Genomic DNA, 13,315 nt, shown 5'->3' with positions numbered 1-13,315 from the left:
AGAAAACAAATGATCAGTGCCCTGTAACAACAAAGCTTATTTGTTGTTACTGATTTCCGTTGCTGATTTGTCGTATTGATCATACACCAGAACTGCCAACCTGAACAAGAACATTTCAGTATTTTCAAGGCTGAAAATCAGTATTTTGGTGAGGAAATTAGTATTTTCACAGGAATACCATAGGGCAACACATAAACTAAAATTTTGGAAATCGGTATTTTGCATGAAACCATCAGTATTATTTTCAGTACTAAATACGGAAAATCGGTACTACTTGGCAGCTCTGATACACAGTAATCAATGCAATCTATTGTAGAAATCAGTTTTACAAACAATTGCTATCCTTTGTAATACGCATACTGCACTGCAGCGAAGAATGTCTGTGTATGGCCATGGTACATTTTTACGACTGATCATGCACAGTAATCAATACAATCACAGAAATCAGTTCCATGATCAATCACTAAGCTTTATGTAAATAGGACCCACATTGTAATATAAGGGATATACAGAGCATTGTTCATCATGTCCAGCAATATAATCAAATTTGCAAAATTAAATTAACATCTATAAATTTAAACCAATGCAAACAAAAATAATTGTGATATCTATATTTTCTTATATGCACAATCCAAATCATAATCAGAGAGAGAGAACATAACCACATCTTTCAGGCCATTCAGACTGGATTGATTGTTCCATGCTAGTGAAGATCATCAGTAGTTATAATCTTAGACAATTATACAATGTGAAGCGTCGCAGACCATGTTTCCGACGGACGATTGTAACATTGCGCCGTATTCAGGCCAGGCATGTTCAGTGAACACGATTACTTGCAAGGACGGAAGTAGTTCTCTTGACACTACATTTCGGGCATGCGCAATTATGATTAAAACAGGTGCGCAATCTCGGATTACGAGCCAAGGTCGCTCTTCCTTCGAAAACCCGGGGGATAGAACCGGAAGACGGGGGACAATCCTCCAGACTGTCAATTTTCCGGGGGATGCCCCGAGTGATGGGGGACAGTCTGAACAGGGTGTTTGATGCATTGGGTGATTTCAACTTCAGTGTTAAAAGCTGGTTTTAATTTTTGGTGTTGTGCTACCGTCCATCAAAATCAAACACCAAACCAAAAGAAAGGTTGTGCTTGGATTCATTGCTAAAAGAGTTGCAATCAAACTCAACTCCAGAAATCGACTGCAATATCATTTTCAACCGATCAGAAGCACATATTTAACACTCACAGTCACACATTTGAGACTTGATCTTGATGCTTGAATTGTGTCTTGATATGCAATTCTTTCTGCATGATAGACACTAGGGCCCGAATTCGTAGAAGGTGGTTTTGAAAATCCATGGTTTATGCAGATTTCCTGTATAAATTACGGTTAATTTAGCGCGTATCGGGCATGTGCATAAAAAATGTTCAATGCTGATGCGCGCTTTTGTCAGTGCGCCAAATTGACGCCTGTTGCCGTGGTTATCCACGCTATTTTATTCATGAGTCCATCGTTTTATTCATGAGTCCACTCTTCAAACAGTGGACTCATGAATAAAATAGCGTATCTAACCATGGTAACAGGCGTCAATTTGGCGCACTGTGACAAAAGCGCGCATCAGCATTGGAATTTTTATACACAGGCCCGATTCGCGCTAAATTAAACGTAATTTATACAGGAAATCTGCATAAACCATGGATTCAACCGTGGGTTTTCAAAACCACCTTTGTGAATTCAGGCTTAGGTGCCATTCTCTGACAGTTACCATAGTAACAATTTACTATTGATGATACCTTTGTTGTGATGAGTGGGTAGCTTTTGTTGACCTTCCTCAGACCATCTAACATCTTGGGTAACTCCGATGGATTGACCGGTTCACAGGCTATCTTGATGACCGATGTCGTATTGAACTTCAGAGGTCGGAAAATGTACACCTTGAGGAACATGGATGAAAAAGATGATCAAATATACGGGTCTAGTAAATCATATAAATGCATTAAAGGAATATTTTATTTTCTAAAGTTTTCAATGACTCAATAAAATTCTCCAGACCAGGGGCCCATTTCATAAGTGACTCAAGATTATGGTAACTTTTCCGTTTCCATAATGGTAGATCCTTAGAAAACGAGACACAGAGCTTGTCCTTACTCTCATAAATGATTTTTTTTTTCTAGGTAGTACTTCATTATATAGTAACTGATACTACCTCTGCCACTTTGGCTTACATCTAAGATGTCTTAGCAAAATTAGATAGGTCAACATACCAACAAATAATTATAGAATTATGGATACACTTGGCAAAGAAATACAGAGACTTGCTATGAAACAAACAAGCATAGACAAGGTGAAAAGTGTTCAACTCGGATTGATGAGATCAAAAGTCTACTAAAAATTGAATAAAACCCTCATCTACATAGCTAAGGAATTTACAGACTCTTTTAACATTAGGGCTATATCAAGTTTCCTGATCTTGTGACATTTGCTACGAAGACAACTGTTCTAATTTAAATTCCATACATGAATAAAAAAAATATTACCTTCAACTTTGGATTAAACATCATACCCTATCCTAAATCTAACCTTTACCTCCAAAAAAAAAATCTACTGCAACCCCAATCCTAACCCTACGACATATACAAACTAGAGCTCTGGAGCATTAGTCCCACTCCCAGGAGAAAATGTTGTATCACAAGTCCTACTTAGGGAATGTGTCTAATGTGCAGAGTGGAAAGAATGCACAAAAAAACACCAATGATTGTATTTTTTTTTATCATACCTCATCTAGTCCTCTGCTTTCGGTAATAGTAGAAGTTTTGACGATGGGTTCATCCACTCCTTCAATCAACACCCAGTTGCCTGCTGGTACCCGATTTACTTCAATCTTATACCTGTTTGACAAAAGACAGAAAAATTAATGTCAACTCAATATTGAGTACGAACTTAATGGATTCTTAACAGCAACCAATATGAATTTATTTCTCCCTATTGCTAGACCAAGACCCAAATTACCAACTAACCCTTTTAAACAATGGCCTATGCGACCTTTGACCAAAAGAAAATTAAACAATTCCTCACTCTCAGATACATCCATGATGCAAATTTGAAATTGGTCCATCAAATGGTGCCTCAGTTATCATGAGAGATAGACATTTCCAGTTATTACCTATACAAGGTATTTTAGCAGATAAATAAAAGTCATATTTCACTCACTACTTTCAATCCTAGACCAACGAGAGGAACATTTGCCATGTTGCCCTCCTCGGGCTTTGCCAACAGGAATCCTGTATGAAATAGAGGGCAATATTGGCCATATTTCTGCTTATGTGTTTGCGCAGTAGGAGCCGATTTTGATCGCTAATTTCAGTATTTCAGAAATCTGGCTGGACCCAGTTTATGAAACAAAGTACAACGTATTGTAGACAATGCGCATACACAGATGTAACCCAAGCGCAAGATCTCCACGTGTTGAGTGTATGTGCGTGCCATGCATGATGTGCGACTGTAAGGTAAACAATTACGTCACAATTGCTTACTAAAGGTTACTTCGCTAAGGTCGTGAATAACCTGAAATCAGAAGTAATGATAAGCAAACAGGCATATAAATTGTTCTGAATAGTAGCTTGAATTACATATTGTACAGCTATAGGTAATATATAATATTAATAATATTGACTGGCTCTTCTTTCGGGAGACATCAAATATGTCGCCCTTAAAAGAACCATACTGCCCTTGTGTAAAGACTCGGGCAAATATGATTCTGTTGCGGGCGACATATTTGATGTTCCACGCAAGGCCAGTCAATATCATATTAAATATAAAATGACCATTGTGATCTTTGATCCTTAGTCCCCCCAAAAAAAAAAATCATATTGTAACTTCCATATGCATACATGAGACAAGTTTGAAGTTGATCCCTCAAACCGTCCCTCGGTTATCACAAGAACAAGATACTTCAATGTACATGTATGCAATCTATGCAGTCTTGTACCTTATGAACCCTGGATCTCATTATTGCTACTCTCCTATGCATACATAGGATCCAGACCTCTTGATTGTCATCAATGGTTATTCCCGTCTGGAACAAAGTCCTACACCTTGATATTTCTAGACCTACCTTGCTTCTGAGATCCATAGCCTTCCAACCATAGTGATCTTTGAATCTTTTATATCCTAAAGAGTTAGGTTCTCTCCTGAAACTCAGACCTCTTGATTGCCATACATGGCTACTCTATGTGAAAAATTCCATGCCCCCATTGACCGGTAAACCTTCTCAAGCTTTGATCTTTTACCCACCTTGCTTCTGAGATCCACAGCCTTCCAACCATAGTGATCCTAGAATCTTCTTCATCCTCAAGGGTATAGTTCTCTCCCAAGACCCGGACCTCTTGATTGGCGTGGATGGTCCCGCTCATCACCCGCCCAAACGCATGAAAGCTCACTCCATCCTCTGTGCTGTACATCTTCGTAGTGTGGAGCATCAAGGGGGCCTGGAAACAATAATTACAATAACCTGAATAATATATTTTATTTGTAAGGCCCCGATTATTCACTTGCCAGTTGGATGGGCAACCAGGCTTTTACTATACTACATATTATAACAACCACCTGTGTTAGACCACCTCTTTACAAAGAAAACTTTGTTTTCTTTAAATCCCATTCCATATTCAATCATTTATTACAGGGACCTGTCAATGCAGACCACCTACTTGTAACAAGTGGAATGCCTCTGGCCGTCTCACTTGCATCACGCGATTCAACATAGCAGCAGTGTTGACTTTGAAAACTACTATAACTCGCACAAGATGTTCAGTGATACTTGGTTACTCTTATGTCCAAGTTTAATGAATTAGGTCCATATATTTTCTAAGTTATGATGACATTTCAAAAACTTAACCTCAGGTTAAGATTTTGATGTTGATTCCCCCAACATGGTCTAAGTTCATTGACCCTAAATGACCTTTGACCTTGGTCATGTGACATGAAACTCTAATAGGATGTTCAGTAATACTTGATTAACCTTATGGCTAAGTTTCATGAACTAGGTCCATATACTTTCTAAGTTATGATGTCATTTCAAAAACTTAACCTCAGGTTAAGATTTGATGTTGATGCAGCCGCCGCCGTCACCATCGGAAAAGCGGCGCCTATAGTCTCACTCTGCTATGCAGGTGAGACAAAAATGGCTTTTCTTGTTCCTGTTGAGCAGTCTCTATACAGGGTTAACTCCATAGCTATACATGTATAAACAAGCATACATTTTAACCCTAACTAGTCAACCCTAACTAACTCAATACAATAATGTAACCTGGATGGGGACAAAGAAACAAGAACAAATCCAGAACTGCAGTGACTGGAAGGTGGTGTGGGATGAAGACAAAATACCAATGGCCTTCCCTCCAGAAATAGTCACCACATCAAGTAGGCCAGATATAATTTATTCACCTTCAATGAAGGTAGTACTAGTTGTAGAACTGACAGTCCCAGCAGAGGATAACATGGCTCAAGCAATTCTCAGAAAGAAGTGCAAATATGAGGATCTCATCAGAGAAGGAAAAGAAGCAGGATGGGAACTTGTCTACTTCCCAGTTGAAGTGGGATCTAGAGGTTTTACCAGCCAATCACTGAGAACCTGCCTCAAGTTCCTTGGCCTGACAAAAAAGGAAATCAAGGTTGCGCTGGATGCTGTGTCAAGAGTGGCACTACGGGCTTCATATACTTTGGCCCAACCCAACCAAAATTCTCATGAAGGCTAGGGTATATACTCCCTGTGACCAGTCATGCCTTGAATGGAGGCTGCATTCGTTTCGCCATATTCCATAATGCAGATCCTACCTTACAGTTACCAGTCTTGGTGACTGCCTGGTAAAGTAGGGGCATTGACTTGGCACGCTGGTGGTATTTAATATCACTGGTGATACCTAGCCTTACCAGACATGACCAATCATACTGAAACAACAAGATGTCCTGACAGTTCCAGCAGCTGGAGAGGGAGGGTTCCCGGGACCAAAGCGCTCAACCCACGCCGCCAGTCCCAAGTCGGGGCAGCTGCTAGGGAACATGTTAGAAAGACACAGGATAGAGCATTAACCTGGCTTGATGATCTCAACAAAATCGAGGCTGTGCGTGTTCCTAACCAATACTGATGCAGATCAAGCCAGGAAGCGGCCAGACCAGGCCATGGTTTTTCAATCTCAAAATTATTCATTACAGATCGAGCATACTGATCTTAAACAAATAGGAGTAATGCCGAAAATTTGTTAACAAATTATAACTTCCTCCTATAAAAGCCTCTTAATTTACTATCTATTGTCCAGAGCGGACGGCATTTGAATATTAATGAGTCAGAAAAAGAGGATCAAGGGTATTTGAATTCCAGTTTATCGTGGCTTAGTCGTGAACCAGAATAGCCTACTGCCCGGAAAGCAGTAGATGGCAGGTTCGAATCCACTGGTTCCAATTTTTCTGACTTATGATCTTATGATTTTCATTACAGATTGAGCATACTGATCTGAAACAAATAGGAATAATGTCGAAAATTTGTAAACAAATAATTTCCTCCTATAAAAAGCCTCTTAATTTACTAGTCTGGGCTTCTTGGGGTGTTCTCTGGACAGAGGAGGTCTCAGCTGCCGATCGCACGTGCACCGCAAAAATTAGCTTGATAGTTATGTGTGTTGTCATCTAGAAAGCTGTATGGTTACTTATTTTTTAACAATTCGATTTATGTTTAATTGATTATTCTAATTTATGCATAAATCATATTTTTGCTCTCATTCACTTAATAATTTTCACGGACAAAAATGTTGTTACCTCTGAATCACAATCAATCATAGCATCACCGAGATCTGAATCGACTGGCCCGGTGTAGCAGTGTTCAACCTTGTTCTTGGCATTGTCTGCTGGTGACGGGATATGGTTCACACACATCTCAACAAAACCTGTCAAAGAAATATGGCAAAATAATGTCATAGGCGCAAATTCTGAAGTCGGGTTTAAACTAAACCCTGGTTTAAAGTTGTGGTTTAAGTATGGAGAGCCAAATGGAGCATAAATCCCTAACAGTAAACATTCAGTTTATTATCTCATATGACACCCAAATTGTTCATAATTGTCTGGGAATGATAACTGAAGTATTTTCTTCATTATGAAAGCAAAAGGAAACAAAATATTACACGTAAGAAATATACAATATAAACTTAGTTTTTTACTTCTTGGCTCCCCATAATTTTAGTATGGAGTTAGACCGTGATCAAAGTTAAACCTGACTTCAGAATACAGGCCATTAATTTTATCATGTTTCATCATCTAATAACAGGGCTTGGATTAGTGCAGTAAACACCGATTTCAACAGAAAGCATGAAAAACCAAGATTAACTGTCATTATTTCATAGTAGATCTAAATCTGGTATAGTTTTAAAACCTAAACTTGTTAAATTGTGAAATATTAAGCTGAAAACAATAAACTGAAGATCACTAACATAATCAAGCACATGTGGGAGAGTATTATTGCTTGGACAAAAAAAAAACATTGACATCGGGCAGAAATTTCACACTTGTTTTGCTTATTTCTCAGCAATTACAAAATTTCTCCCAGAATCATTTTGCAAATAATTGTAATTTATACCTACCAACACTTGTGTGGTCATTTGATTGGATTCTGCACTGACTCATTTTGAAGTCCTTACCAGAACTACCATTCACAATATGATTCACATATGTTTCATTCTTACCCGTGAATTCTCCAAAGAATTTTCTGCAGATGAGTTTAAGGAGCGGTCTGATGTTAAGCTTCATCTCTTCCTTAGTTAGATGAATACCCAACTCATCCAGCACACCGGGTAGAGTGGAATCAACGTCTCCTACAACCTACAGGATGAACAATGCACAATATAGTGATGAGAAAGGGTTACCAGTCACAATTCTCACATTTGGGAAAAGACCGGTGTCAACATCTCCATCAATCTACAGGATGAACAATGCACAATATAGTGATGAGAAAGGGTTACCAGTCACAATTCTCACATTTGGGAAAAGACCGGTGTCAACATCTCCATCAATCTACAGGATGAACAATGCACAATATAGTGATGAGAAAGGGTTACCAGTCACAATTCTCACATTTGGGAAAAGACTGGTGTCAACATCTCCATCAATCTACAGGATGAACGGTGTACAAAGCTACTCGAAAGGCATACCAGTTGACATTCACATTTTATAAGGAAAGAGTGATGTGATGATGTCAACAGTGGATTAAAATAAGTCATGAGAAAGTGCTCCTATTCAATATCTTGGAACATTTTTTCAGGAGTTTGAGAAAAAAAATCACCTCATATATACCTATTGTGCAAACCACCAAAATGTGACAAATACCTACAGGGTACGGTACATAACGTGTTGCATGATCAAATGCGCATTTGCAAATGTGCCAACTAGGTGAAAAGGAATGCTGTAAATGCTTAATTGACTGATCATATTAGCTGTTTTTCAGTCAGGCTTAAAATGTGTAGTGCTTAGAAATATTCATATGCAGCACTTCACAAATATTGCATATTTTCTGTTATTGGGAACGAATCCGTCCTCCTGTCGAAACATACCTGTGCAAAGAGCTTGTACATTGGTTCCAAGATGAACTCTACAAAACTCCTCTGGGACGTACTAACTGGAGGCTTCCTGGTGAACTTTCTCCTGAAAAACAGAATCATTGAAAAGTTTTTGAAAAATGGATGATCCATCAAAAAGCCTGATCTATTTAGAGTTTAATGCCAAAGCAAATATATCATGCCCTGTGAGAGAACTGTTACATTTATGGATAAAAAGAATGCATGAATAATAATAATAATAATATCTGAGGGGAGTCCCCCCCCAGCCATATATTATGCACTGAGAGAGACTTGCTACATTTATGGATAAGAATGCATGAATAATAATATCTGAGATGATTCCCCCCCCCCCCCGCAATATACCATGCACTGAGGGAGCCTTGTTACATTTATGGATAAAAAAGAATAACATAATATCTGAGGGGAGTCCCCTCTCCCCCCCCCCCCCTGTTTCTTTTGTGTCAGTGGAATCCATAATTGCACTAGAGCCTTGAAGCAGGGCATGATAAACTGAAGAGGGTAAGGGCACTGACTGAATATTATTGTTGCACTAACTATCCATCAGTCACCGACGTAAAAGAGGTGACATGATTGATGTGTACAAATATCTGCATGGTTACTATGATTCAAGTTCTGAACTTTTCTATCTGAGACAAGGTGGTAAAACGCGAGGTCATTCCTTAAAGCTAGAGAAAAGATATTCGCGTCTTGATGTGCGTAAGTTTTTCTTTGCTAACCGAGTGATAGATGTGTGGAACAGTCTCCCAGAAGATGTAGTTACTGCTTGTTCAGTGATTGCTTTTAAGAATAGACTGGATAAGCATTGGGAGAAGATTGCCTATGACTTTGAGTAATTTTCGTTTCTTGTGTGTTTCCATGGGATTTTTCACTGTCTACGATACCCCTGCCACTCCTCCATGCCAACATAAGTAGCGCATCTAATTTTGTCTGAAGGAGAGCAGCAATAGACATTTCTACTTTGATCGATGAACAGGCTTCGTCCTACAACATCGTTGGAGTAAACTAAACTAATATGATTCATAGTAGAATGCACAATAATACATTTATGTCAATTTGTGGCCCATTCTCCTTTAATAATCAACAATATCATAGTGATGCCAGGTTTTAAAAATTCTGTACACACCAATCACTGATTTTCAATTTTTATTTCTAAATCATATTTTTATGATTGCAAGATTTCATTTTAAACATCTTCTGGAATTCTTGCTCATAACCTGCAACGATGAGAAGCATCAAACTCACGTTTTCTGGCTGAAGTAGACGTCCCCCCACAACCTCTTAGCAAACTGTTGGTAATCGATGTCCCCGTAGGTGTCGGTGTAGATCTTGGCAAACGATGAGAGGGTGAAGCAAACGCTGTACTGGGAGCTTGCAAAACAAACATTACCCAGAAGAGGAGACACAACCTTCTGGTCAGCCTCATCACTGTAGACACTGAGAAAAAAAACAAAGAGAAAGAAGTGAAATAGATGGATTGGGAATACAAGCTCCTTTGTTTTAGATTGAATATGGGAAAGATAGTAGTTATAATGAAGGGAGAGTCATAAGATCAGTTGGCTGTTAAAACCTTGTACCTCAAAGTTAAAGAAAATGTAGGTCAGCTTTGAAAATGCTTGATTTTGAAGTTGTTAGATAAGTAGAAACCTTCTTTTTCTTATAAACAATATTAGGTTGCTACTATTGCTATTATTTCATCCTCCTCCTCCTCCTCCTCTTCCAAATCCTCATTACTCTCATCACCATCAAAATCACCATCATCATCATCACCCACACCGTCATCAATCACCATCATTAATCACCATCAACATCATCATGCTCCTCCTCCTAATCCTCATTACTACTACCATCATCATCATCATCACAATCTTCTTCTTCATCATCATCATCATCAGTCAACATCATCAATCACCATCAACATCATCATGCTCCTCTGCTTCCTCCTCCTAATCCTCATTACTTTCATCAGCATCATCCCATTCACTGACACCAATACTACCAGCATACCTTAACAACCCATTAATCTCATCCACAATATGCCTCAGCTTGTAGTACGCATCCGTTGGAGGGAGTTTCAGCTCCAGTACCAATCTATCAATCTTATTGATGCAGATGGTTATAGCCAGCTTCTCCTGGACTGCATGTTTGATCATCCTCTCCGTGTTCAGCATCACACCTTCGGCAGCATCAACAAAGATCACCACACCATCTGAAATCCTGAAAGCTGACGTTGCCTCGTCTGAGAAATTTACATGACCTAGGGAACAGTAATGAAACACAATGTATAAAAAAATAGAAGAAATTTTCTATTTCGAGACATTTGAAGTAAAAGATCAACTTTAATGGAATTAATTTTTTTCAGCACTTTCTTACACCTCATAGGATCTTTTTTATGCTGATTCCATACGTCTATATGACTTGGACAACTGAAATCTCTGAAGGTGAATTGGTATTACAAATCAAACATTTACACGTCTTTATTTTATATTCATACCATGAAAATGCTGGAGTATTTTCATGTCATTGTATATAATAACAAGTGGAATGCCTCTGGCCGTCTCACCTGCATCACGCGGTTCAATATAGCAGCAGTGCTGACTTTGCATACTACTCTAACTCGCACAAGATGTTCAGTGATACATGGTTACTCTTATGTCCTCTTTTTATGAACTAGACCAATAAACTTACAGAGATATGATGGTTATTCAACAAAAAACCCCAACATGGCCAAAGTTCATTGACCTTACATGACCTTTGACCTTGATCATGTGACCTGAAACTCGAACAGGATGTTCAGTGATACTTGATTACTCTTATGTACAAGTTTCATGAATCAGATCCATAAACTTTCAAAGTTATGATGGTAATTCAACAGATACACCCAATTCAGCTAAAGTTCATTGACCTTTGACCTTGGACATTTGACCTGAAACACGCACAGGATGTTCAGTGATACTTGATTACTCTAATGTCCAAGTTTAATGAACTAGACCAATAAACTTTCAAAGTTATGATGGTAATTCAACAAATACCCCCGATTCGGCCAAAGTTCATTGACCCTAAATGACCTTTGACCTTAATCATGAGACCTGAAACTTGCACAAAATGTTCAGTGATGCTTGATTACTATTATGTCCAAGTTTCATGAATCAGATCCATAAACTTTCAAAGTTATGATGGGAATTCAACAGATATCCCCAATTCGGCCAAAGTTCATTGACCCTAAATGACCTTTGACCTTGATCATGTGACCTGAAACTTGCACAAAATGTTCAGTGATGCTTGATTACTATTATGTCCAAGTTTCATGAATCAGATCCATAAACTTTCAAAGTTATGATGGGAATTCAACAGATATCCCCAATTCGGCCAAAGTTCATTGACCCTAAATGACCTTTGACCTTGGTCATGTGACGTGAAACTCATGCAGGATGTTCAGTGATACTTGATTAACCTTATGTCCAAGTTTCATGAACTAGGTCCATATATTTTCTAAGTTATGATGACATTTCAAAAACTTAACCTCAGGTTAAGATTTCGATGTTGATTCCTCCAACATGGTCTAAGTTCATTGACCCTAAATGACCTTTGACCTTGGTCATGTGACATGAAACTCTAATAGGATGTTCAGTAATACTTGATTAACCTTATGGCCAAGTTTTATTAACTAGGTCCATATACTTTCTAAGTTATGATGTCATTTAAAAAACTTAACCTCAGGTTAAGATTTGATGTTGACGCCGCCGCCGTCGCCGTCGGAAAAGCGGCGCCTATAGTCTCACTTTGCTTCGCAGGTGAGACAAAAACACAGCTAATTAATCTACAATGATGCATATGGTTGTACATGTAATCAATTTTTTTTCTCCAAAATTACAATAAAACTAACCTGCTTTAAAGCAATATAATAAAATTAATGGATTCCATCTTGAGCATGAATGAATAGAATAAGATGAGGTGCAGGTAAACCAGCAATAGAACAATTACATGCAGGACAAATTTTGTACTTTAATATTTTTCATTTTCAATTTGTGAAGGTCTGATACGGGCAGTTGCATAAAACTAGTCACCAGGGGAAAGTTGCATGGTACTCTTAGAAACTACCCTAATGGTGCCACCTGGTTGGCCATGAGCTAAAGTTCATTGACCTTTGACCTTGGACATTTGACCTGAAACACGCACAGGATGTTCAGTGATACTTGATTACTCTAATGTCCAAGTTTAATGAACTAGACCAATAAACTTTCAAAGTTATGATGGTAATTCAACAGATACCCCCGATTCGGCCAAAGTTCATTGACCCTAAATGACCTTTGACCTTAATCATGAGACCTGAAACTTGCACAAAATGTTCAGTGATGCTTGATTACTATTATGTCCAAGTTTCATGAATCAGATCCATAAACTTTCAAAGTTATGATGGGAATTCAACAGATATCCCCAATTCGGCCAAAGTTCATTGACCCTAAATGACCTTTGACCTTGATCATGTGACCTGAAACTTGCACAAAATGTTCAGTGATGCTTGATTACTATTATGTCCAAGTTTCATGAATCAGATCCATAAACTTTCAAAGTTATGATGGGAATTCAACAGATATCCCCAATTCGGCCAAAGTTCATTGACCCTAAATGACCTTTGACCTTGGTCATGTGACGTGAAACTCATGCAGGATGTTCAGTGATACTTGATTAACCTTA

The 13,315-nt window shown here is 38.4% G+C and overlaps 1 protein-coding gene across 1 annotated transcript in view; it reads right to left on the bottom strand.

Moving 5' to 3' along the window:
* LOC121426723 (116 kDa U5 small nuclear ribonucleoprotein component-like) overlaps window positions 1–13,315 on the bottom strand; it is a 60,754-nt gene that overhangs the window by 27,775 nt on the left and 19,664 nt on the right. Inside the window, exons 9-16 of the mRNA XM_041623100.1 lie at window positions 10,625–10,874; window positions 9,863–10,054; window positions 8,594–8,684; window positions 7,730–7,865; window positions 6,810–6,937; window positions 4,293–4,486; window positions 2,776–2,887; window positions 1,793–1,933 (exon numbers count right to left, since the gene is read on the bottom strand). Coding sequence (XP_041479034.1) covers window positions 1,793–1,933; window positions 2,776–2,887; window positions 4,293–4,486; window positions 6,810–6,937; window positions 7,730–7,865; window positions 8,594–8,684; window positions 9,863–10,054; window positions 10,625–10,874 — 1,244 coding nt within the window. The remainder of the gene's footprint in view (window positions 1–1,792; window positions 1,934–2,775; window positions 2,888–4,292; window positions 4,487–6,809; window positions 6,938–7,729; window positions 7,866–8,593; window positions 8,685–9,862; window positions 10,055–10,624; window positions 10,875–13,315) is intronic.

Source organism: Lytechinus variegatus, chromosome 13 (genome assembly GCF_018143015.1).
Source record: "Lytechinus variegatus isolate NC3 chromosome 13, Lvar_3.0, whole genome shotgun sequence".
Classification (NCBI taxonomy): Eukaryota; Metazoa; Echinodermata; class Echinoidea; order Temnopleuroida; family Toxopneustidae; genus Lytechinus; species Lytechinus variegatus.
This window is presented reverse-complemented; position numbering and strand designations above follow the sequence as displayed.